This window comes from Schistocerca americana, chromosome 9 (genome assembly GCF_021461395.2).
Source record: "Schistocerca americana isolate TAMUIC-IGC-003095 chromosome 9, iqSchAmer2.1, whole genome shotgun sequence".
Lineage (NCBI taxonomy): Eukaryota > Metazoa > Arthropoda > Insecta > Orthoptera > Acrididae > Schistocerca > Schistocerca americana.
The window spans coordinates 237,822,202-237,849,089 of NC_060127.1; the positions used below are offsets into that span (position 1 = coordinate 237,822,202).

At 43.7% G+C, this 26,888-nt stretch overlaps 1 protein-coding gene across 4 annotated transcripts in view; it reads left to right on the top strand.

Annotated features, from left to right (window-relative positions):
* The first annotated feature begins 208 nt into the window (after positions 1 to 208).
* Positions 209 to 26,888, top strand: part of LOC124551248 — a 57,481-nt gene continuing 30,801 nt past the window's right edge. For 2 of the 4 annotated variants that reach the window (XM_047126244.1, XM_047126243.1), the window contains exon 1: positions 209 to 383. In XM_047126244.1, coding sequence (XP_046982200.1) covers positions 289 to 383 — 95 coding nt within the window. In that variant the 5' untranslated portion in view covers positions 209 to 288. Of the gene's footprint in view, positions 384 to 9,045; positions 9,108 to 20,115; positions 20,157 to 26,888 lie in introns of those variants that run through there. The other 2 variants (XR_006967797.1, XR_006967798.1) reach the window with 2 other exon arrangements.

Consider the following 26,888-nt stretch of genomic DNA (forward strand, 5'->3'; position numbering starts at 1 on the left):
TTCAGTGTATCCCACTCCTTAGCTCAGAAGTGTTACTGTACTACAGGAAGTGTGCGGTTGCAGACGGTGAAGAACTCGGTCGAGCAGTGCTCCGGGATACACGTGCTGACGGCACCCGACGAGCTGCTGAAGACCGAGAAATTTTCAGAGGCGGTGTCGCGTCTGCAGTACCTCCGTGTGCTGTGTCTGCAAGAGAGATACATGGGGACGACTTGCGTCCTGCGTCCTTGTGTGCTGAGACCTTTGGGTGACGGGTGCCCCCGACTGGTCGAGATTGACTTCGGACGTATGTCTGTCGATACGGATGATCTGAAGTACTTTCTGAATGCCAAGAAGAACACCCTAAAGTGCTTACAAATAAAGTGGTCGGTGGATGGAACGAGGTGAGTACTATTACCTCTCCTCGTACGAATGTCTAACTTTTACTCGAGCCAACTTTTGCTTGACGAATACTGTTCTCGTATGTTCGGTATTTTTCACACTATGTAAAAGACATTTGGCATATTTCACCGTTACATATACATAGGGACACGAGATACAAAATGTTAAGGAGACATCTAATTATTGTTACAGTGCTTTTAAGCTAGGTCTAGTTCAGTAAACATATCTATGTCTTCAAACATCTTCTGTCACGTTTATTACGTAATTACTTTCACTCGTAGCTAATAGTGCTGCTGTATTTAACAGTTGTGCCCAGTTCAGTTCTGTGTGATTCGGTAGTACCCGGCAGACCTGTCTCACTCGCACATTTTGGGTTTCTCAGTTTTTTTCACATTAGTCTGTAGATGGGGCTTCGTAGTGAAATTAATGGGTAGACTGTGTCATTTCAGAATGGGGACTTATAATTTAACATATGCCACTGTCGATTGATTGCGTATGCACAGCCTGTGGAAGAGGAAGTTTTTGAAATGTTTATCCCTCAGGGCACAATTCTGGGCCCATTACTTTCCCATTTACATCAGCAATATTCTGTCATCTTTTACTTCTCTTCTACTTTTTGCTGCGCAGTAGCAACAGTATGAGAAACTTGGCAACTCGTATGTGAGGGGACTGTGCATGCTACTGTGCAAGCTTGTAGTGGAACATATGTTTTGGTACTATGTAATTTTATTGTGAAACATTTGGCAAAAATGGCTTTCTACTGCAGCTCGCATATGAAAGTGTGACCGTGTGAATGTCATGCTAAACTCCCGAAAATAAATACAGTAAACCACTGTGTTTACATTCTCACATTTTACATTTTCTTGCTTTTTATATTCATTTTTGTCATTACAATCAGGAGTCACATTCTCTGAATTCAGTACTTTCCTGTCGTCACTGATTCTGTGTTACGACATTTCCCGCACCTTTAAGTTTTCTTTGACATTATCACAACATTTGACTTTGTTTTTCGTGCAGATATCTGCAAAAAGTGCATTGTATTCCTACTCAAAGTCAACCTCGGAACAAAGCAGAAAATGGAGACTATACACAAAGTTAATAATCGTGTCAGACAGCGTTAGCATAGTAAGTAAGATTTTCATTGTCATCATGTTTGGCCACAGCCACCTGTTTATAGGTACGCAGTATTTGGAAGGGTGGGAAAGCACGCTGAGGCACTTCCCGAATGATGATCGTGACCTGACAGTATTGACTGTAGTAGCAGCCTTCCTTCTGCTCATTGTCTTGTATTACCACAGCTTTGATTTAATTTCAGTCATTTATACAAACAAGACATCACTCTATAACGAGCTTTCACGAATTGTTGTTACTTCAGTGTAAAATACATGAATCCGTACGAGGCACGCAGTCTTATGTCGGTACAACTTAGTGTAAGACGTAAATATTCCTCCTCGAGATGCTCCATAATGTTGCAATTTCCGTCCTCTTCCTCGCCCAGGATGTTCCTGAACCGTGTGATCTCCTTGTCGACAACAAGCTGTATGATTTTGTGTCTGTTGTTCTCCATTTATTTGTGTCTGTTGTTCTCCATTTATTAAAGACTCCCAACATTAATGTTTCAACCAATATTGTGTTACAAGTTTTATTTACCATAGGTTTATAATGATTACCAGTAATAAGTTTGACAGTAGAATTAAAATGCTCTTTTAATGTGGTTTAACAAAAGAATACAACAAATTGCTGTTAGAAAGAAGCAAAAACAATTATTTCAGTTTTTTTTTTAAATAGGCAAAATTTAGATTGTTATAATTTCTGATTTTGAACAATATAAAGAGAATGACAGTAAGATAAATTTATTCATTTTTTACTTGGTTTGTTTCCAATGCTTTCCTGTATTTTGCACTTTCCTGCAACTTACACTTTGTGTGTGTGCTGTGTGTGTGTGTGTGTGTGTGTGTGTGTGTGTGTGTGTGTGTGTGTGTGTGTGTGTGTTATTCCACTGAAAAGTGAAAGCAGGGGTTTAACTGTATGTCAAGAGCTGGTCCCAGCACTTGGATGTAAAAATTCAGTATACTACAGTTCAGTTACACACTTCAGAGTCCCTTTACCTGTGATACATTAACTGTTGTCCACAATTAACCATTATCAGGAACCACTGTGGCCTGGACTGTCATTGTTTCATTGTTATGCACACACAAAAATAACTCCCTGTGGAATATGCACTCAAAATTTAAAAAAAATACAGTATAGAATTTTCTGTAGATAGTGTTCAGTGAGCACATGTATTTGCAGTGATGGTTGATAACGCTGACACATGGGGCAACAGTATCTGAACAAAGTAAACCTCACACTTAGGCAAGAGAGAGGGGGGGGGGGGGGGGGGGGGGGAAGAGAAGAAAACCATAAACACCTTTTGTTCATGCATTCATGTCAGCACAAGTGCATATTTCATATCTTGTAATGATACATTGAACTCACAAAAATGAAATTAAATTATGTAGATAAATACCGATACACGATGATGGTTGTGATATAACTGTATAATAATAGTGGTAGTAGTAGTAGTAGTAGTAGTAGTAGTAGTAGTAGTAGTAGTAGCAGCAGCAGCAGCAGCAGCAGCAGCAGCAGCAGAAGCAATGACGCTTGGTATTGGTTATTATCCTGTAGTGAGGAACAGATTTGAGGCAGAGATACGAGCTTCACACTGAAACACAAAGTTCACTGCAAATGCTGCATTCTCAGATTAAGATTTGTAAAGTTGCATAGTGGTGAACTCACAAACTGATCAGGGCCTAACTGAACTACAAAAATCAGTTGGGTCGGCGCTTTACGTGCCTAGGTTATCCTCTCGGTATCGCCTGTCCGCGAGTGCCCGGCATTCGATCGCGCACCTACTCGTATTCGGAGCTAGTGCGGCGCATCTCTTCCACTGTGGCTTGTCAGTCTGTGCCTCATACACGACAGTCATTTTAAAGGACTACACTTGCCAAAATACAGGGTTATTCAAAGAGGAGTGGCATATTTCTGGGATTAATCTTTTACATACTATAAAGGATAGAAATGCAACTCCAGACAGAGAAAAGTGGAAACTTTTGAGCAGTTGACATAGAAGTTCAATTAAAGGTGCAGTGCTGCTGTTGCTCATTCGTAGGAAAATGGAGACACCACGGAGGCATTTGTTTTCTGTGCTGCAATTAGCAAAATCGGAGTCCACTGTTAGTGTGAAATGTGTATTTTGATAACAATTTGACAGAGAGCTGCCTGCCAGTAAACAAATGTACGAGTGCCACTGAAAATCACAGAAAATTGGCGCATCTGCAAATGGAAAAGTGAGGGTCATCCTTAAACATAGAGTGAAGATGTCAAAGGTATCTGCGCAACTTACAAAAGGCGCCCTAGGAAATCCGTGACACGAGTGAACAATAAACTTAAAACCTTTCAACTCGAGATATGGTGAGTTCGGAAACTGACTCCATCAGAAATCATACACACTGGAATTGTTGCAAGCATTGCATCTGATGACCACACCAAAAGGTAAGAATTTTGCACAGGAATTCTAGAAGAAATGGAGGTGCACATTTTTTCTGAGCTATTATATTTTTTGTATGAACCCACTTTTCATCTTTCTGGTACAGTTAATTGGCATAGAGCTAGATTTAGATTTTGGGAGAGCAAAACTCCTATGGTAGTAGCTCAGCACAAATGAGACATCCTTTCGTCTTTCCCTCTCCTTCCCTCTTTCCTGATGAAGCAACCGTTGGTTGCAAAAGCTAGAATTTTGTGTGTATGTTTGTGTGTGTTTGTGTATCTATCGACGTGCTAGCGCTTTCGTTTGGTAAGTCTCATCATCTTGGTTTTTAGATATATTTTTCCCATGTGGAATGTTTCCCTCTATTTTATATACATATATAAAAACAAAGATGATGAGACTTACCAAATGAAAGTGCTGGCAGGTCGACACACACACAAACATACACACAAAATTCAAGCTTTCGAAACAAACTGTTGCCTCATCAGGAAAGAGGGAAGGAGAGGGAAAGACGAAAGGATGTGGGTTTTAAGGGAGAGGGTAAGGAGTCATTCCAATCCCGGGAGCGGAAAGACTTACCTTAGGGGTGAAAAAAGGACAGGTATACACTCGCACACACACACATATCCATCCGCATATACACAGACACAAGCAGACATTTGTAAAGGCAAAGAGTTTGGGCAGAGATGTCAGTCGAGGCGGAAGTACAGAGGCAAAGACGTTGTTGAAAGACAGGTGAGGTATGAGCGGCGGCAAATTGAAATTAGAAATTAGTGGAGATTGAGGCCTGGCGGATAGTGAGAAGAGAGGATATGCTGAAGGGCAAGTTCCCATCTCTGGAGTTCTGACAGGTTGGTGTTAGTGGGAAGTATCCAGATAACCCAGACGGTGTAACACTGTGCCAAGATGTGCTGGCCATGCACCAAGGCATGTTTAGCCACAGGGTGATCCTCATTACCAACAAACACTGTCTGCCTGTGTCCATTCATGCGAATGGACAGTTTGTTGCTGGTCATTCCCACATAGAAGGCTTCACAGTGTAGGCAGGTCAGTTGGTAAATCACGTGGGTGCTTTCACACGTGGCGCTGCCTTTGATCGTGTACACCTTCCGGATTACAGGACTGGAGTAGGTGGTGGTGGGAGGGTGCATGGGACAGGTTTTACACCGGGGGCGGTTACAAGGGTAGGAGCCAGAGGGTAGGGAAGGTGGTTTGGGGATTTCATAGTGATGAACTAAGAGGTTACGAAGGTTAGGTGGACGGCAGAAAGACACTCTTGGTGGAGTGGGGAGGATTTCATGAAGGATGGATCTCATTTCAGGGCAGGATTTGAGGAAGTCGTATCCCTGCTGGAGAGCCACATTCAGAGTCTGATACAGTCCCGGAAAGTATCCTGTCACAAGTGGGGCACTTTTGGGGTTCTTCTGTGGGAGGTTCTGGGTTTGAGGAGATGAGGAAGTGGCTCTGGTTATTTGCTTCTGTACCAGGTTGGGAGGGTAGTTACGGGATGCGAAGCTGTTTTCAGGTTGTTGGTGTAATGGTTCACGGATTCCGGACTGGAGCAGATTTGTTTGCCATGAAGACCTAGGCTGTAGGGAAGGGACCGCTTGATGTGGAATGGGTGGCAGCTGTCGTAATGGAGGTACTGTTGCTTGTTGGTGGGTTTGATGTGGACAGACGTGTGAAGCTGGCCATTGGACAGGTGGAGGCCAACGTCAAGGAAAGTGGCATGGGATTTAGAGTAGGACCAGGTGAATCTGATGGAACCAAAGGAGTTGAGGTTAAAGAGGAAATTCTGGAGTTCTTCTTCACTGTGAGTCCAGATCATGAAAACGTCATCAATAAATCTGTACCAAACTTTGGGTTGGCAGGCCTGGGTAACCAAGAAGGCTTCCTCTAAGCGACCCATGAATAGGTTGGCGTACGAGGGGGCCATCCTGGTACCCATGGCTGTTCCCTTTAATTGTTGGTATGTCTGGCCTTCGAAAGTGAAGAAGTTGTGGGTCAGGATGAAGCTGGCTAAGGTAATGAGGAAAGAGGTTTTAGGTAGGGTGGCAGGTGATCGGCGTGAAAGGAAGTGCTCCATCGCAGCAAGGCTCTGGACATGCGGAATATTTGTGTATAAGGAAGTGGCATCAATGGTTACAAGAATGGTTTCCGGGGGTAACAGACTGGGTAGGGATTCCTGGCATTCGAGAAAGTGGTTGGTGTCTTTGATGAAGGATGGGAGACTGCATGTAATGGGTTGAAGGTGTTGATCTACGTAGGCAGAGATGCGTTCTGTGGGGGCTTGGTAACCAGCTACAATGGGACGGCCGGGATGATTGGGTTTGTGAATTTTAGGAAGAAGGTAGAAGGTAGGGGTGCGGGGTGTTGGTGGGGTCAGGTGGTTGATGGAGTAAGGTGAAAGGTTTTGTAGGGGGCCTAAGGTTCTGAGGATTCGTTGAAGCTCCGCCTGGACATCAGGAATGGGATTACCTTGGCAAACTTTGTAAGTAGTGTTGTCTGAAAGCTGACGTAGTCCCTCAGCCACATACTCCCGACGATCAAGAACCACAGTCGTGGAACCCTTGTCCGCCGGAAGAATGGCGATGGATCGGTCAGCCTTCAGATCACAGATAGCCTGGGCTTCAGCAGTGGTGATGTTGGGAGTAGGATTAAGGTTTTTTAAGAAGGATTGAGAGGCAAGGCTGGTAGTTAGAAATTCCTGGAAGGTTTGGAGAGGGTGATTTTGAGGAAGAGGAGGTGGGTCCCGCTGTGACAGAGGACGGAACTGTTCCAGGCAGAGTTCAATTTGGATAGTGTCTTGGGGAGTTGGATCATTAGGAGTAGGATTAGGATCATTTTTCTTCGTGGCAAAGTGATATTTCCAGCAGAGAGTACAGGTGTAGGACAGTAAATCTTTGACGAGGGCTGTTTGGTTGAATCTGGGAGTGGGGCTGAAGGTGAGGCCTTTGGATAGGACAGGGGTTTCAGATTGGGAGAGAGGTTTGGAGGAAAGGTTAACTACTGAATTGGGGTGTTGTGGTTCAAGATTGTGTTGATTGGAATTTTGAGGTTTTGGAGGGAGTGGAGCTGGAAGTGGGAGATTGAGTAGATGGGAGAGACTGGGTTTGTGTGCAATGAGAGGAAGTTGAGGTTTGCTGGAAAGGTTGTGAAGGATGAGTGAGTTGCCTTTCCGGAGGTGGGAAACCAGGAGATTGGATAGTTTTTTAAGGTGGAGGGTGGCATGCTGTTCCAATTTGCGGTTGGCCTGTAGGAGGATGCTCTGAACAGCCGGTGTGGATGTGGGAGAGGAAAGATTGAGGACTTTTATTAAGGATAGGAGTTGACGGGTGTGTTGATTGGCTGAGTGGGTGTGTAGCTGAAGGATTAGGTGGGTGAGGGCAATGGATTGTTCAGTTTGGAACTGGTATAGGGACTGATGGAAAGAAGGGTTGCAGCCAGAGATGGGAACTTTAAGTGTGAGGCCTTTGGGGGTGATGCCAAATGTCAGACAAGCCTGAGAAAATAAAATATGGGAGTGTAATCTGGCTAGGGCGAAGGCATGTTTGCGGAGGGAATGTAAGTAAAACTTAATGGGGTCGTTGCGGAGGTGTTGTGAGGGTGACATGGTATTAGAAGGTGGAAAGTGTAACATGTGGCTGAAATGAAAATGAAAATAAATCTCTGGCTGAGGGACTACGTCAGCTTTCAGACAACACTATATAAAATTAATAAAATAAAATAAAATAAAATATTAATTATTTTATCTGTATGATTGTCTCTCCTATGAGTCGTCAGGTTTTAATTATTTGGTATCAGACGCTTGACAATGGCTTTTTCGTAAAGGCAATGTTACTCGTAGTTGACCGTGAAATAAAACTGAAATAATCGGACTTCGTAATTAAATCGTTTCCAAAGACTGCTGCGGTAGGTGCGGACTCATAATCTAAATCTCAATATTACAATAATTTGCCAGCCATGCCAAAACGTCGTACAGAGGTGATTGTCTACTAAACAAAAAATTACACAGTTAGTTAAATCAGATATATTCAATGAATAAGCCTACAGTTCATAATCCTACTTACTTTTATAAATATAAATTCTTTTCAGAATCGAGTGCCTAGTATGGTTGCAACTCGCAGTAATTTTCTATAACATGAAATATGGCGGTGTGCCAGACAATAAACTAAAATACGTGCTTCTCGCACCACTTCTACCAGAGCTCTCCCTCTTCTTAATCAAACATACGAGTAACGTAATTGTGCTTTTGATTTATCAGCGACACAGCGCTGCAGTTGTGTGCCATAGGCTTTATTTATTTGTCACTGATTATTTATTTGTCACTGATTATTTATTTAATTAATATCTCGCGTTTCCGAGGAAACTCACGCTCGGCATGCAAATGTGCCTTTATATTGCCCCCTAAATTGCGAGGCGAAAGGACACACCTGCAGGCGAGCAATTCACCTAAAGGCACAAGAAAATCTAAGTTATGTACAACTATTTACATGACCTACATTATACACATTATATACAACTTTGAATGACGCGGGTGCGCCGTAAAAGTTCTAATGTTGGCAGATAGAGTGCGCGCATGCACTGAAGCGTCTGTGTAACTGCGGCACTGCCGTTATGTCGTACAGTTAGATCACGCGGCACAGTATTGCAGTTCATATTGTTCGTGTGCGCGCGTTTTTCAGTCGTTGCACAAAGAAAATATTCAACCAAGATTACATATGAAGACTACATTCTATGACAGGTAGCTTAGTTTTAAATTTACAATATTTGTTAGAACACAATACAACTTAGATTGTTGAATGTTCTTAGTTACATAGTATTGTTTTGAAATACTTCAGAGAAAAATGTCCGTATGTTTCAGGTGCGTTGACCTATACACATCGTGTCGTTATCACAGTTCATATTCATCTGCTGCACAATAATTTTTTACAGGTTAGTATCGTCGTGGTAAAGTTTTTTGATCACAGTAACATCGTTGTATAACAACGTGATTAATACATAAGCGTGTCCATTTCCTATTTCCATTATAGTCGTTGTGATGCAGTTCGTAGTGAGTAAAAGCATTGCTAATTACAGATCAGACGTGACCCGTCGAGTAATTGGTCCACGTGCAGTTCGTTTTTTACATTCCGTGGAAGCTTGGTTGCAGAACCTCGGACGGCACATAGCTGGCGTCGATCCTTGGACAGTCCAGGTAAGCGTGTCCGTCACATTTCGAGAACATTAAATTCCCTGAAGTTCCAACCAAAATTCTTCCACCCGTCGTGTTGTTTTCTGGACAGGCACTTTGTGTCCATTTAATCCAGTTAACATCTTGAAGTTGGGTACTGTAGTAATGTCACTAGACGATGCACGAATTATTCGCTTCACATTTTCAGTTTTTTTTTGCTGAATATAGCTCACCTAAATGTTCGTAGTTATTAATCAAGGGAATCGTTCATCGCGTTTACATAGGTACGATGCATAATGAATGGCATTAACCGTTTCCTTCACATAGGTTTCTGCGTAGTTGCAGAGTTAGTAATGTTCGTTAATGTCCGTGAACAGAGGTTCACTATGCAATGTCTTTTTGGCACTCGTTTTGTTCAAATTTTTACATGATACATCAGTTAAAAAAAAAAAAAGTAATTATACATACACACGTCACATATTTTCTTAGCATAAACATAATACAGTTGCACATAAACATGTTTACATCATCTTTCCATCGCTATTGGTTATTACATTGTGTCACATTTGATTACATGAATTGCAGATATTTACATCCTCTTTAGCGGTTTTGCTGGGATATTATCGATGTTTTTTGTGATGTCATCTGAAATTAAGATAGGTTAGACACAACATTCATTACATCAGTAGGCAAGACCAGGCGTTTTCACTACTCAATAAATATTCAAAATAGTAAGAGAGAGAAAATGTTCGATTCCTCGCGTTTTGTGCGTGTGTGTAGAGTGTCTGTGTGGCCTTGACTACTGATAGATGCTTTTCGTGTTGAGAGATGTGTGTCTAATCTATTTCTCAAAGTAAAAGATCGCTTCACAGATGACGTCTGTCAGTTCGTCAGGTGTCATACCAAGTCAGTGGTACCTACAATAACAAATGTTCCGTGAAAAATTAACATGTCATTCACTGCTACGTAATCATAAATTTTACTTTAATATTCAGTCTTCTCGGTGGAGCCGCGGCGTTGAAAGAAAAGTTCTTCTGTCTTCAACTGCGACTCTGGAACGCTGAAATGAAAATTTCTATACTACTTATTATCTGTGTTGTAGCAACAGAGTTTTTCGAGTTGCTTAGCAATATTTTGATGGGTATGTCTTTGACATTATTCAGCATGAAATGCTCTAAGATCTCGGTGTGCGTATAGCCCAATAATTTTGTTAGTTCTACGATGTTGTAACAGATACGCACCAGGGTGCGGTATGTTAACAATTATATAAGGTCCTTCATATAGCAAACGCCACTTAGCGTTGCGTCGTTTGAGTGCAACAGATTTATGATGAGTACGAAGTAGTACAAGCATTCCTACCTCGAATTTTTGTTTTCTTTTTATTATGTTTCTGTGATGTTTGTTTCGTATCTGTGCGTGATGTGTCAGCGTAGTCAATACTTCTTTTATTTTCTGTTCAGGTGTGATTTCCTTGTCTGACAACTTAGGTAATGGTTCTATCCACTGATCGTTCTGTTTGCAATTGAACATGATCTCGTTAGGTGTGTAATTTGTATCGTAAATATTTAAGTTATTGTGTACGTCTTCAAAAAGACTTAGGTAGGACACCCAATTAGTATGTTTTGATGAAATATAGGTCCTCATGAAACGATTTAATTCTCGGAAAAGTCTCTCAGTCGCGTTACATTGTGGACTAAACCTCGAAATAAATATACTTTTAATGTTATTGTCCTTCAAGAAATTTCTCCATTTGTACCCAGAGTAGTATGCTGCATTATCTGATAGAATTGCTTTAGGTTTTCCCACGTGCGTCAGGTATTCACTTGAGAATCTTCGTATTATAGCACTTGCAGTGGCGGATTTTAAAGCATAAAGTTTAACATGTTTAGAAAATATATCGTAAAAAGCTAAGACATATTTGACGCCTCCAGAGCTTGCTGGATGCGGTCCACTGATGTCAGTACACATAATTTCCAGGGGTTTACTAGGTAAAATAGAATGTAAATCTGTTTTTGTGGATAAATTCTGAGGTTTTGATTTTTGACATATGACACATGTTTTCAGTTCCCTGTAAATTTTTCTTCTCATATTGCTAAAATAACAGTATGTACTGAGCTTCGCTAAACACTTTTTTTGTCCCATAATGACCCCATACTAAGTGTGTGTGCCAAATTAAATTACGTTCAGACTCTTTGGGAATGCATACACACCAGTTAGTAGCATTTGGATGTCGGCGGTAAAATAGCACATCATTGTGTAACTTGTAATACTTAGTCAAAGGATGATTGTGTTTTTCTACCAGTAATGTTATTATTTTATACCAGTGAGGATCAGATTTTTGTAATTCAGCCATGTTTCTGCACATATCAATATAATATTGGTGATACTGCTTGTCTTGCATTAAGAGAATCCTGTAGTCATTTATATTTTCTAAGTCACTGTTGGTATCATTCATACCTTGTGGAAGTCTAGACAAAGTGTCTGCAATGGTGTTGTCCTTACCTCTTATGTACTTAATTTCAAAAGAGTAGTTCTGAAGTGTAACTGCCCATCGTGATAGTCTAGGATGTACAAGTTTACAAGTTAACAAAAATGTCAGGGCCTGGTGATCGGTGTAAATTACTGTATGTTATCCAAATAAATAATAATTGAATTTCTTGAATGCCCATACTATGGAAAGTGTTTCTAACTCAGTAGTGGAGTATGTACGCTCACATTCAGTTAGAGTGCGACTCGCAAACCCAATAATTCTTATCTGTTCCTCCTCTTTATTCTTTACAACTTGAAATAAGCAACAGCCCAAGCCAGTACGTGAAGCGTCACAAGTCATACAAAAATCTAAATTGAAATCTGGATGGCTCAATATGTTAGCATTCACTAAAGCATGTTTAATTGTATTAAAGTCATTCTGGCACTGTTCCGACCAGATCCGAACTTGATTCTTTCTGAGTAGATTTAGCAGATGTTTACTGTTCAAAAGTGGTTGTGGCAAAAAACGTCTGAAAAATGAACATAGCCCAAGGAATGATTTTAACTGCTTTTTAGTTCGAGGGCTAGGAAAGTTTCTGATAGCATCTAATTTACTGGGATCCGGACGTATGCCCTGTGAATTAATGATATGTCCTAAATACTTTATCTCACTGCAACCAAACTTTGATTTTCTAAGATTGGCTGTGACTCCAGCTTGTGCAAATTTTTCTAAAATTTTTTGAAGTGTGTCAACGTGTTCATTCCAGGATTGTGTAGCTATCAGTATATCATCTACATAGTGTGTGACTGTCTCAACTAAATCGTCGCCAAGCACGGTATCCAGGGCTGTAATGAATACCCCAGAGCTGACATTCAGTCCGAAGGGTAGAACACAAAACTGATAGGTTCGCCCCCCGAACATAAATGCAGTATATTTCCGAGAATCAGGAGTGATACCCACCTGCCAAAACGAATTAGCGAGATCTATTGTGGAAAGATATTTTGCATCTAGAAATTTCTGTAATTGCTCTTCTAAATTTTCAGGTTTTGTGTGAACCGGTAAAATTATTTCATTAATAGCTCGTGCGTCTAACACTAACCTAATGCTTCCATTTGATTTTTTGACAACAAGTAGAGGACTACAGTAAGGTGAGGTGGATGGTTCAATGACCTTCCAGTCTAACATTTGTTTTAATTCTTGCCACACAGCAGGTCGTTGAGATAACGGTACGTTATATGTCTTATGGTAGAAGATCTTGTGAGGCTTAACTTCAATCTTGTATACATACGTGTTGATAACACCTAATCGTTTGGTAAAAACTTGTAAATATTTGGATAACACTTCCTGTAGTTTTATACGTTCATGTACACTGAGAGCTGTAGCTTCACTTATCTTATGATCAAGCAATGTTTTCAAGTCCATTAGCTCTGCGTCACATGAGTGTGTTTGCATGTCTTGAATGTCTTTGTCAAGTACTAACTGAACCTTGTACCCTGTACAGTGTTTGTCATGCTTTAGAGTTCTCCTGTCCAAATCAATAATAATTACCCTGCTTTTATCATTTAAAATACATTTACCTTTGGAGAAGTCTATAATGCATTCCTTCTCGCTCATAATATCTATTCCTAATATGCAATTTGTCACAAGGTTTTGTACAACCAGGAATGGCCATTGTACGGTTCCATTACCTATTTTAACGTTTACAAAAACTTGCTTCGTAACCCTACATGACTTATTACCTAGTGCAGTAGTTATTTTACAGTTTTGGGCAGGAAACTCAGGCACAGGTTCCAATTCACACATCTTTTTATAAAAATTAAAAGATAAAACGCTCACAGCTGCACCTGTATCTAGGATAATAGTAGTTGGAATCCCACCTACTACACCAGTAGTAGATGCTAAAACGATTTCATTTGTGTTTAAACGACATTGTGTACTGTCTTGTAAAAGTTCATCTGATATATTGTTATTGTGGTTGTATCTTATAAATAAAACAGGTAGTTTTTGTTTAGAATTACTCGGCATATCATTATTCCGTTGTTCAAGTGTGATGTCAAATAACTGATTAACATTGAAGCCGCCCCCCAAGGATTCTTCAGCCACGACCTGGGGCAAAGTAGTGACTGTTTCTAGTTTGTTGGATTAGCATTTGTACTAGGTACTGACACAGCTTGAGGTTGTGCATCAGGTGTCATTTCTATTATATTCACATTCGGATATTGCCTATTATGATCTCCAAACTTCTGCGGTTGTTGTTGCTGTTGCGCATTATAACTTACCTGTCGGTCGTAAAGTATGCTCCAATTTTGACCTGGTGGCTGCTGTGGTAAAGCAGAGTTTGAATGAAAGTACTGATCGCTACGAGTCCAACCTTGATGCTGTCTTGGCTCGTAGTTATTATTATTTCTATTTCTGTTTGTGTTTTTGTTATTACCTTTGTATCCGTTGTTACCGTTGTAGTTATTACCGCGGTGCCTTTTGTATGGATTGCCGCATGAAATGTTATTACTGTTGTAACTATTGTTTGTATTGGAATACGCGTGTTGATTTTGATTTCCGTACTGAGACGGCATGTGAGTTTGCTGTTTTTGTTGTACCGCGTATCCAACTGTGGGCGCGCCAGAATTGTGTTGGCGAGCCTGCATGTTTTGCATACCACTAGTGTAAACATTGTGGCTGCTGTTTTGCCGCGCGAAGCGCTGATCTTCAAGTAACATGTCAACCGAATCTAAAGCTGTTAAAAAATAATCTGAATCGTCATCCGGGATATGTAGGAGTTTTTCTTTAATGTTGAAAGGCAATTTGGCCTTCAACGCACGGAGTATATCTCGCGTTGCGACTGGTTCGTCTAAAAAGTGTCCCATGTTCAAGTATTTTTCAAAATATCTGCGTAAGTTACCATTTTTACTGTTAAAAGTTTCAGGTTCTAAAATTTGTCTTCTGAGTCGCTCCTGAACGGATTGCGACCAGAATTTGCTCAGAAAAGCACGCTCAAACTCACTGTACGTGGTACATACGTCAGCTTGACTGTATGCCCAGACAGCTGCATCGCCTTGGATGTAACCGACAATATATGAAATCTTTTTCCGGTCACTCCAAGTGCGTGGATATGCGTTACTAAAAGATTTGAGAAAAATCACCGGATGAATGGTTCGTTTTTCTGGGATAAAAATCTGAAATTGCCTGTGTTTCATTAAGCTTTCGTCTTCCTTTGCATTATGATATGGATTTGTCCCACTGTAATTACTGCTATGTCCAGCTGGCGAGTAATTACGATAATGTTGCTGTGGTTTACCATAATAATAGCTTGTGTTTGTGTTTGCACATCGTGGTATGTGTTGTAGTCGTGGTGTGTTTTGTTCTTGTGTGTTTGTCGTGTGCGGTATGTGTGTGTCATACTCGAATGTATATTGGTTCCTGGACTGTGCATTTTGACTGATATTTTCGTTACATTCAGACTGTGGTCGATCGGTGAATTGTCTCATGGGTGCAGTGACGGATTGTACTGCGGCACTGATCAGCTGTTTGTTATTAGTAATGTATTGCGCTACGGAGTCGTGCACAATTGTTGGTAAATTTTCACGCAAGCATCAAGTCTTTGTTGACTACCCAATCATGAAATTCTTTATTAATATTTTGAAAATGAGCTGTGGCATCAGATTGTAAGATGTCAGTCAGGTGTTGTTCAACATTGTCAAATTTATTCTGTACGTCAGTAATTCGTTTTTCAAGGTTGTCATGTACTGAAGGATATGTTTGAATTTGTTCAGTAAGAACTTCACACGTGACATTAAGGTTTTTTACTTGTGTCTGTAAAAGTGCTACGTCAGTTGTCTTTTCTTGTCTCGTATTAAGCTGGGAAAATTTAGCGCTGAGTTCAGTCATCTGTTTGGTCAGTGTGGCGTCTATAAGTTCCACACGCTTACATAAAGTGTCATTACCTGTCTTGAGTGCTATGAGATCAGATTTGATTCCGTCATTTTGTGTCTTTAACTGTTCATTTTGCGTCTGTAAGGTTGCCATGTTTTCGGCGTTTTGCTTCATTAGCATTTGTAACATGTCGGCAATGTTTACCGTTTGCAAGGTCTCTGCCCCCGTCGCGTCATTAGACGTGACGTCATGCATTAACATGGGCTCTGATTGAGACTTTGAAATTTTTGTGGTGGAAGGCCTATTGTCAAAATTTTCGTCAACACTTGCGTCAATGTTTGATGAATCGTCACTACCGGTTGCTGTCGTAAAGTCATTTTCTAACATTTGTCTCTCGTCCGAGTCGGATTGCGTCTGAATAGTACGTCTTTGCTGTTCCATTTTTGCGTATTGTTTTCTAGTTATTACCATGCCACACGTGATATATGTTTCAAGAAAATATTTGACACTGATTTTAAAATAAAATGCAGTTGAGCATGAATCGGTCGTAGCAACAATGGCTGTCTGTTAATTTAAAAATATAAACTGAATTTGAGATTATTGGTAATGGCTGCTGGCCATGTTACGTGATATCGTACAGAAGTCGGCCATATTGTACACTCGTGTATTGGTATTGTTGCATACGTTATTGTTTAAGGAAAAATACTGAGAATGGAATTTATCACTGAAGCTGTTATGCGGAAAAGAAACACTACAGAATCTACTGAAAAGCTAATACACTGAATTATACGTCTGGTCAAGCCTGCTAATGCAAAGATGCTGCGTCTTACCTTATTTTGCTGGAAGCTTCCTTGCGTCTTCCTGCAAAATTTTATAATTGGCAAATATCTTCTGATTTTTGTTATTTCTCATATAGTCAAGTCCAGGTCCAGAAAGTTGATTTTTCACATGAAACAAAGAGAACAATGTAACAAATGACAAAATAACAAGTCCGACACGCAGTCGCCAATATAAAATTAATAAAATAAATTAAATTAAATAAAATATTAATTATTTTATCTGTATGATTGTCTCTCCTATGAGTCGTCAGGTTTTAATTATTCGGTATCAGACGCTTGACAATGGCTTTTTCGTAAAGGCAATGTTACTCGTAGTTGACCGTGAAATAAAACTGAAATAATCGGACTTCGTAATTAAATCGTTTCCAAAGACTGCTGCGGTAGGTGCGGACTCATAATCTAAATCTCAATATTACAATAATTTGCCAGCCATGCCAAAACGTCGTACAGAGGTGATTGTCTACTAAACAAAAAATTACACAGTTAGTTAAATCAGATATATTCAATGAATAAGCCTACAGTTCATAATCCTACTTACTTTTATAAATATAAATTCTTTTCAGAATCGAGTGCCTAGTATGGTTGCAACTCGCAGTAATTTTCTATAACATGAAATATGGCGGTGTGCCAGACAATAAACTAAAATACGTGCTTCTCGCACCACTTCTACCAGAGCTCTCCCTCTTCTTAATCAAACATACAAGTAACGTAATTGTGCTTTTGTTTTATCAGCGACACAGCGCTGCAGTTGTGTGCCATAGGCTTTATTTATTTGTCAGTGATTATTTATTTAATTAATATCTCGCGTTTCCAAGGAAACTCACGCTCGGCATGCAAATGTGCCTTTATAACTACTTACAAAGTTTGCCAAGGTAATCCCATTCCTGATGTCCAGGCGGAGCTTCAACGAATCCTCAGAACCTTAGGCCCCCTACAAAACCTTTCACCTTACTCCATCAACCACCTGACCCCACCAACACCCCGCACCCCTACCTTCTACCTTCTTCCTAAAATTCACAAACCCAATCATCCCGGCCGTCCCATTGTAGCTGGTTACCAAGCCCCCACAGAACGCATCTCTGCCTACGTAGATCAACACCTTCAACCCATTACATGCAGTCTCCCATCCTTCATCAAAGACACCAACCACTTTCTCGAATGCCAGGAATCCCTACCCAGTCTGTTACCCCCGGAAACCATTCTTGTAACCATTGATGCCACTTCCTTATACACAAATATTCCGCATGTCCAGAGCCTTGCTGCGATGGAGCACTTCCTTTCACGCCGATCACCTGCCACCCTACCTAAAACCTCTTTCCTCATTACCTTAGCCAGCTTCATCCTGACCCACAACTTCTTCACTTTCGAATGCCAGACATACCAACAATTAAAGGGAACAGCCATGGGTACCAGGATGGCCCCCTCGTACGCCAACCTATTCATGGGTCGCTTAGAGGAAGCCTTCTTGGTTACCCAGGCCTGCCAACCCAAAGTTTGGTACAGATTTATTGATGACGTTTTCATGATCTGGACTCACAGTGAAGAAGAACCCCAGAATTTCCTCTTTAACCTCAACTCCTTTGGTTCCATCAGATTCACCTGGTCCTACTCTAAATCCCATGCCACTTTCCTTGACGTTGACCTCCACCTGTCCAATGGCCAGCTTCACACGTCTGTCCACATCAAACCCACCAACAAGCAACAGTACCTCCATTATGACAGCTGCCACCCATTCCACATCAAGCGGTCCCTTCCCTACAGCCTAGGTCTTCATGGCAAACAAATCTGCTCCAGTCCGGAATCCGTGAACCATTACACCAACAACCTGAAAACAGCTTCGCATCCCGTAACTACCCTCCCAACCTGGTACAGAAGCAAATAACCAGAGCCACTTCCTCATCTCCTCAAACCCAGAACCTCCCACAGAAGAACCCCAAAAGTGCCCCACTTGTGACAGGATACTTTCCGGGACTGTATCAGACTCTGAATGTGGCTCTCCAGCAGGGATACGACTTCTTCAAATCCTGCCCTGAAATGAGATCCATCCTTCATGAAATCCTCCCCACTCCACCAAGAGTGTCTTTCTGCCATCCACCTAACCTTCGTAACCTCTTAGTTCATCCCTATGAAATCCCCAAACCACCTTCCCTACCCTCTGGCTCCTACCCTTGTAACCGCCCCCGGTGTAAAACCTGTCCCATGCACCCTCCCACCACCACCTACTCCAGTCCTGTAATCCGGAAGGTGTACACGATCAAAGGCAGCGCCACGTGTGAGAGCACCCACGTGATTTACTAACTGACCTGCCTACACTGTGAAGCCTTCTATGTGGGAATGACCAGCAACAAACTGTCCATTCGCATGAATGGACACAGGCAGACAGTGTTTGCTGGTAATGAGGATCACCCTGTGGCTAAACATGCCTTGGTGCACGGCCAGCACATCTTGGCACAGTGTTACACCGTCCGGGTTATCTGGATACTTCCCACTAACACCAACCTGTCAGAACTCCGGAGATGGAAACTTGCCCTTCAGCATATCCTCTCTTCTCACTATCCGCCAGTCCTCAATCTCCGCTAATTTCTAATTGCAATTTGCCGCTGCTCATACCTGACCTGTCTTTCAACAACATCTTTGCCTCTGTACTTCCGCCTCGACTGACATCTCTGCCCAAACTCTTTGCCTTTACAAATGTCTGCTTGTGTCTGTGTATATGCGGATGGATATGTGTGTGTGTGCGAGTGTATACCTGTCCTTTTTTCCCCCTAAGGTAAATCTTTCCACTCCTGGGATTATAATGACTCCTTACCCTCTCCCTTAAAACCCACATCCTTTCGTCTTTCCCTCTCCTTCCCTCTTTCCTGACGAAGCAACCGTTTGTTGCAAAAGCTTGAATTTAGTGTGTATGTTTGTGTTTGTTTGTGTGTCTATCGACCTGCCAGTGCTTTTGTTTGGTAAGTCACATCTTCTTTGTTTTTAGATATATTTTTCCCACGTGGAATGATGAGACTTACCAAACAAAAGCACTGACACGCAAAAAAACAAACACACACACAAAATTCAAGCTTTCGCAACAAACTGTTGCCTCATCAGGAAAGAGGGATGGAGAGGGAAAGAAAAATATATCTAAAAACAAAGATGTGTGACTTACCGAACGAAAGCGCTGGCAGTTTGATAGGCACCTATATATATATAAACAAAGATGATGTGACTTACCAAACGAAGCGCTGGCATGTCGATACACACACAAACATAAACACAAAATTCTAGCTTTCGCAACCAACGGTTGCCTCGTCAGGAAAGAGGGAAGGAGAGGGAAAGACGAAAGGATTTGGGTTTTAAGGGAGAGGATAAGGAGTCATTCCAATCCTGGGAGCGGAAAGACTATTTTGTACCCAACAGAAGGCCTAGTACCCAGTGCCCTGACACTCACCACGATGTCTGATGTATACCCACGCAATCTGTCCCTCACAGGTATACTTTCGATGCAAATTAATGTGGTGGTAATAGTAATGATGTCGTATTTCAGTGGCAAGTGATGTAAAGGTGACAGTCGAACACAGAAATGTTACAAATGCAGAATAAGAACCCTTAATTTGGAATTGGAATATAGTGTATGCCGTTTGTGTGGTCTCCTCAAATGTGACAGAAGACGAATAATTTTCACGAGCCCCATTTCTGTTGTTACACAGGCACGTCATACAGTTGCTGCCGGTATATGCCGACAGCTTGGAACGTCTGTAACTTTATGAGTACGACATAGTCCGCAACTCGGCCAGAAAGGCGTTCACTACCGTCGGAAGCTTGAAGCACTTGCGGGAACTCAGGATGTCCGTCCCCGATCAAATACCGCCCGGAACAGCTGCTCTGGCTTTTACGTAAGTGACCCATCAAGTAGGTAACTGCTGTATTTACCTGATTATAAGATGAGGTTTTTTTTTCCAAATTTGCCATTCAGAAAATATGAGATCGAGTAATATTGGCAGATTAAACTGTTGCTGCTGAGATTAACATTTTAACATTGTTTAATAGAGTATATAGAGGGTATCCTACATTTACAGATGAAGCTTTGCTAGCTGAGGTCACGTGCAGGTTTATTTTGAAGAATTCAGAAGGGCAGTGCCGGGCAAATGATATTTGCATCGAAAGAGTCTCGAGGTTTCCCGATAGAAACATTAATACTAATTTTTAAGTAAACATAACATTCAAAAGCGGAAATGTTGTCCTTCAAAAAACATTACTCGATTCTGACCCCAGATCAATATTTTATTTGATTATGAGAGACTGGAAGGATTTATCAAGTGCATTGCAAGTGAGAAATTCAGTTGCTGTTCGTGTATTAGAACAATGGGTGAAACATTACCAACTTTTAATCAGCTTTAGAACATGGTGACATTCAGATGAGAAGAGAGGAAAATTAATCCAGAATTAGATTTCTAATTAACAAAATAAATCGTATTAGGTTGACTGTAAATTATAGTGGCGAGACTCATCAGGAGATAGTAATGACAGACGTCAGTAGATCGTGGGGTAAGCAATAGTTAAAGAATTGGACCGAATCATGATTGTGAACTTTATTTATGTATCGGTTGTGGTTGTCATTGTTGTTACATCTGACTTGCACTCTGAAGATATTGTAGTACACGTTCCACAGTCTCGAGCAGCACTATACGAGGCTCGGTGGGGGAATAGCTTGGCAGGGAACTAGGATGAGTGTGGGGAGGGGAATAGAACAGAAGAGAATCTTTTGTGGTGTCACCACCAGACACCACACTTGCTAGGTGGTAGCCTTTAAATCGGCTGCGGTCCGATAGTATACGTCGGACCTGCTTCAGCTACGTCATTTGCTATGACCTAGCAAGGTGCCATATTCAGTTACTATAATCTGAACAGATAATATTGTGAATCATGTACCGTCAAGAGCAATGTTCATCATTAATGGACCCCCCAGGGGATCCACAACTCTTTTGCGGATACGTGTGTAGCGAGCAAGGGGCCCCGAGCTAATGTGGCCTTCCTTCTTTTCCGGGCTGCATATCCCCCCTTTCCATATCCTTCCCCATCCCCCATCTTCGCCCCCCCCCCCCCTCACCTCTGGCTCTTTCCTTCCCTTTCTCCCCCTCTGGGAGTATGGTTTGTGCCTACGTCCGGAGACGGACGCTTGTAAATGTACCGCACTCTTCGCCTTCCTTGCTTATTTGTCTTCATCTTTCTTCGTCCTTCTCTTTCCCTTACCTCTTCTCTTTACCTCTTCTCTTTACCCTTTTCTCCGCTGCGGCATTTGAGACCTCTCTTCTTTCCTTTCCCTGTCTTTCTTCCTCCCTGTGCGTGTCTGAAGGCCGACCCACGCACTTCCATGTGTAGCCGGTGACGGGGTAACGCGTAATTCCCCGCCCCGGGTAGACAGGTAGGACACGTACGTACCCCCTGGTAACGGCCAGGCCCAGGGAGGGGTGATTACCCGAGCTGATACCTTCCGAAAGTGCCGATTGGTCCCTCCGTCCGCTTGTCGGGAGGTGTGACCTGAGGTGTAAACAATCACCTAAGGCGGGTGTGCCCTCGGTGAGGGCCCCCACAAGGAAGGAGCGCGCCATCGGAGACGCCGGTAATCATGGGGGATTCTTCCGCAATGGTTTCCTCACCTTCCACTATGTCTGCTCACAAACGTAAGTTCACTGAGTCTCAGCCACAGACGGTTCTTCCATCGTTGCCACAGTTCCTTGTTGTTTCTCGGTCTGACGAAGGTCACGACTTTTCCACGGTCAACCCTTTCATTATTCAGAAAGGTGTCGACGCAATTGCGGGTCCTGTAAAGTCTTGTTCCAGATTACGAAATGGCACCCTGTTGTTGGAAACACACAGTGCCCCCCAGGCTCAAAAATTGCTGCGTACTTCTCTGCTCCACACCTTCCCTGTCCGGGTGGAACCGCACCGTACCTTAAATTCCTCGCGTGGAGTCGTTTATACACGCTCCCTCGATGGATTGTCTGACGAAGAAATTCAGCACTACCTGTCTGACCAGGGCGTCACAGCTGTTCATCGGGTTATGAAAAGGGTTGACTCGAACATCATTCCAACCCGCACTGTCTTCTTGACATTTGACAAAGTTCAACTCCCATCAAAAATCAAAGCAGGCTATGAGATAATTTCCATTCGCCCTTATGTCCCAAACCCTACGCGTTGCTATCAATGTCAGCGGTTCAATCACACCAGCCAGTCCTGTTCCAATCCGGCCAAATGTGTTACGTGTGACAAGGATGCCCATGAGGGTGCTTGTCCACCTCCATCCCCTCGCTGCATCAACTGTATGGGTGACCACGCTGCTTCCTCTCGAGATTGCCCTGTTTTTAAGGACGAAAAACTCATCCAGGAAATAAGAGTGAAGGAAAAGGTGTCGACCTTTGCTGCTCAAAAGTTACTCGCCAGTCGACAGCCCACTGTGCCTCAGAAAGGAAAATACAGCACTGTCCTTGCTTCTCCTCGGCCAACAAAGGAGGCGGCCACGCAGACTTGCGACCTCACCTTTAGTACCACGGTCGTCAGATCGGCCAGCGCAAAGATCGCCCGTTCAACCTCACCTCTTTCGCCTGCCCACTCTATGGCTCACCCTTCGTCGGGTTCTGCTAAATCTCGAGCCCAAAAGTCAGACGCCAAGTCTTCGAAAAAAGAGCATTCTCGTGAAGAGTTTTTACGTACCGCAACTTCACAACCATCGGTTCCTCCTTCATCTAAACATCATATTTCCAAGAAGGCTATGAAGAAACACAGTTCCTCTCCTTCTCCGCCAAGGCGTGTCCCATCTACAGCACCACCTGGCGGAAATCGCCCTCGGCCGTCTTCTGTGTCGCCGAGGCGCACTGCTGGTGGCCGGTCAACTGGCCGATCCTTGGTGGCTGGAGCTGCTCCTGACCAACCTATGGATCAGGATCTTCTGCCTTCGACTGAATGCCATTCCATGCTGTCGGTCGCAAGCTCTGAGCAGTCGTTGAGTTGACAGCACCCTTGGTCACGTTCCTCCATTTTCTGTTCACCCTATGTCCATTATCCACTGGAATATCCGCGGCATTCGAGCCAATCGGGATGAATTGTCGATCCTCTTATGATCCTACTCGCCGGTCATCTTCTGTCTTCAGGAAACAAAGCTGCGTCCCCATGACCGCTTTGTTCTCCCTCATTTTCAGTCCGTTCGATATGACCTCCCCTCTGTTGAAGGCACTCCAGCCCATGGAGGACTCATGATTCTTCTCCACGATACTCTCCATTATCACCAAATCCCCTTAAACAGTTCCTTCCAAGCTGTCGCCGTCCGTCTTTCCCTTTCTGGATACATGTTCTCTCTTTGTACGGTATACATTCCATCGTCCACACCAATGGCACGAGCTGATCTCCTTAATCTTCTTGGTCAGCTTCCACCCCCCTATTTGCTGGTTGGGGACTTCAATGCCCACCACCCGCTTTGGGGATCTCCACATCCTTGTCCACGTGGCTCACTATTGCTAGACGTCTTCCACCAAGCGGATCTAGTCTGCCTCAACACTGGGGTCCCCACATTTTTGTCTGCCTCCACGACAAATTTATCTCATTTGGACCTTGCGGTCGGTACTGTTCCGCTAGCTCGGCGCTTCGAATGGTTCGCCCTTGATGATACACACTCGAGTGACCACTTTCCATGTGTTCTTAGACTGCAGCCTCAACTGCCATATATGCGCTCGCGACGCTGGAAGTTTGCCCAAGCCGATTGGACACTCTTTTCGTCTCTAGCGACATTCGATGACCGTCGCTTTCCCAGCGTCGACGATGAGGTCACACATATTACCGACGTTATTCTCACAGCTGCGGAACGTTCAATACCACGCACCTCCGAATTGCCCCGGCGCCCCCCAGTTCCTTGGTGAAACGAGGCATGCCGTGACGCAATACGTGAGCGGCGACGTGCTCTTCGCATTTTCCGTCACCATCCAACTTTGGCAAACTGTATCTGATATAAGCAGCTCCGTGCGCGATGCCGTCGCGTCATCCGCGATAGCAAGAAGGCAAGCTGGAAATTCTTTATTAGCTCATTTAACATCTTCACTCCCTCCTCGGAAGTTTGGAGTCGGCTTCGACGGTTCTCACGCGCGCCTAGTTCCTCCCTGGTCTCTGGGCTCACTGTCGCGCATGATACCTTAGTGGACCCCGTCGCAATTCCTGACTCATTGGGTCTGCACTTTGCTGAGATTTCGAGCTCTTCAAATTACCCGCCAGCGTTTCTCCCGAAGAAACGTGCAGCGGAAGTGCGACATCTTGCTTTCTCCTCTCAAAATCGCGAAAGCTACAATACTGTTTTCTCCATGCGGGAACTCCAACATGCCCTCTCTTCTTCTCGCTCCTCCGCCCCAGGACCGGATGGTATCCATGTCCAAATGTTGCTGCATTTATCAACCCATAGCCTGCGTTACCTCCTTCGCCTTTACAATCGAATTTGGACCGACAGTACCTTTCCCAGGCGATGGCGGGAAGCTATTGTCGTTCCCGTTCCGAAACCTGGATAGGACAAACATCTCCCCTCTAGCTATCGCCCCATTTCTCTCACGAGTAGTGTCTGTAAGGTTTTAGAGCGTATGGTGAATTACCGTTTAGCTTGGTGGCTGGAATCCCGCAGTCTTTTAACACCTGCCCAACGCGGATTCCGAAAGCATCGTTCTGCAGTTGACCATCTTGTTGCTCTCTCCACTTACACCATGAACAATTTTCTCCGGAAACGCCAAACGGTAGCAATATTTTTTGATCTGGAGAGAGCATATGATACCTGTTGGAGGACAGGCATCCTCCGCACACTGTTCTCTTGGGGCTTTCGAGGCCGGCTGCCCCTTTTTCTTCGCGAATTTATGGCAGAGCGCACATTTAGGGTGCGGGTGAACACTACTCTCTCCCGTACTTTCTCCCAAGAAAAGGGGGTACCCCAGGGCTCCGTGCTGAGTGTTGTACTGTTTGCCATCGCCATTAATCCAATTATGGATTGTCTCCTTGCTGATGTCTCGGGCTCCCTCTTTGTGGACGATTTTGCGATCTTCTACAGCTCTCAACGGACCAGCCTGCTTGAAAGACGTCTTCAAGGATGTCTCGATCGCCTCCACTCGTGGAGCATCGAAACCGGCTTCCGTTTCTCACCCAGTAAGACCGTTTGTGTTAATTTTTGGCGACGTAAGGAGTTTCTTCCGCCCTCCTTACATCTAGGTCCTGTCAACCTTCCGTTTTCCGACGTCGCTAAATTCTTGGGTCTTATGTTTGACAGAAAACTGTGCTGGGCCTCCCACGTTTCCTATCTTTCGGCTCGCTGTCTGCGTTCCCTTAACACCCTCCGTGTCCTGAATGGTACCTCCTGGGGAGCGGACCGAGTGGTCCTTCTCCGTCTCTATCACGCCTTAGTGCACTCGAAATTGGACTATGGAAGCATAGTCTACTCCTCTGCTCGGCCGTCTATTCTTCGGCGTCTCGACTCTATCCACCACTGTGGATTACGTTTAGTGTCTGGAGCTTTTTACACCAGCCGTGTGGAAAGCCTTTATGCTGAGACTGCTGAACCTCCGCTGTCCAATCGGCGGGCAGTCCTTCTGAGTCGTTATGCTAGCCATCTGTCTTCCATGCCTGCTAATCCAGCCCATGACCTTTTTCTCGACACCTCCTTTGATGTCGGGTATGCAGGCCACTCCTCCTCCCTACTACCCCCGGGAGTCCGCTTCCATCAACTGCTCCATTCTCTCTCCTTCCGCTTTCCTAAAACCTTCTTGACAACTTGGGGTACAGCACCGCCCTGGCTCCGTCCCCGGATCGACTTGCTCAGAGACCTATGTCAATTTCCCAAGGATGGTACCCCTACACTTGTTTACCGTCGGGCATTCGCTGCTCTATGTGCACAAATGACGGAAGCCACATTTATTTACACCGATGGCTCGAAAACATCGTTAGGTGTAGGGAGTGCCTATATTGTTGGCGACGCCCCAAATCACTTTCGGCTTCCCGACCAGTGTTCGGTTTATACTGCGGAGCTTTACGCTGTTCTCCAGGCTGTCCACTACATCCGCCACCATCAGCGGATACAGTACGTAATCTGCTCAGATTCTCTCAGCTCTCTCCTAAGTCTCCAAGCTCTTTACCCTGTGCACCCTCTGGTCCACCGGATTCAGGACTGTCTGCGCTTGCTCCACCTGGGGGGCGTCTCAGTGGCGTTCCTCTGGCTCCCAGGACACGCTGGTATCTGTGGGAATGAGGCGGCCGATATAGCGGCCAAGGCTGCAGTCTCTCTTCCTCGGCCAGCTATTCAGTCTCTTCCGTTTACCGATCTACGGAGCGGTTTATGTCGCCAAGTTGCTCATTTATGGCATGCGCATTGGTCAACACTTCCCCACAATAAATTGTGGGAAGTGAAAGCCTTTCCTTGCGCTTGGACCTCTTCCTCCCGAACGCGTCGTCGGGAGGAGGTAATTTTAGCTAGACTCCGGATAGGGCACTGTCTTTTTAGCCATCGACATCTTTTAAGCGGTGATCCTCCCCCACTCTGTCCCCACTGCTCTCAGCTGTGGACGGTCAGACACCTTTTAATTGAATGCCCCTATTTTAATCCGTTACGCTCCCGTCTACAGCTAT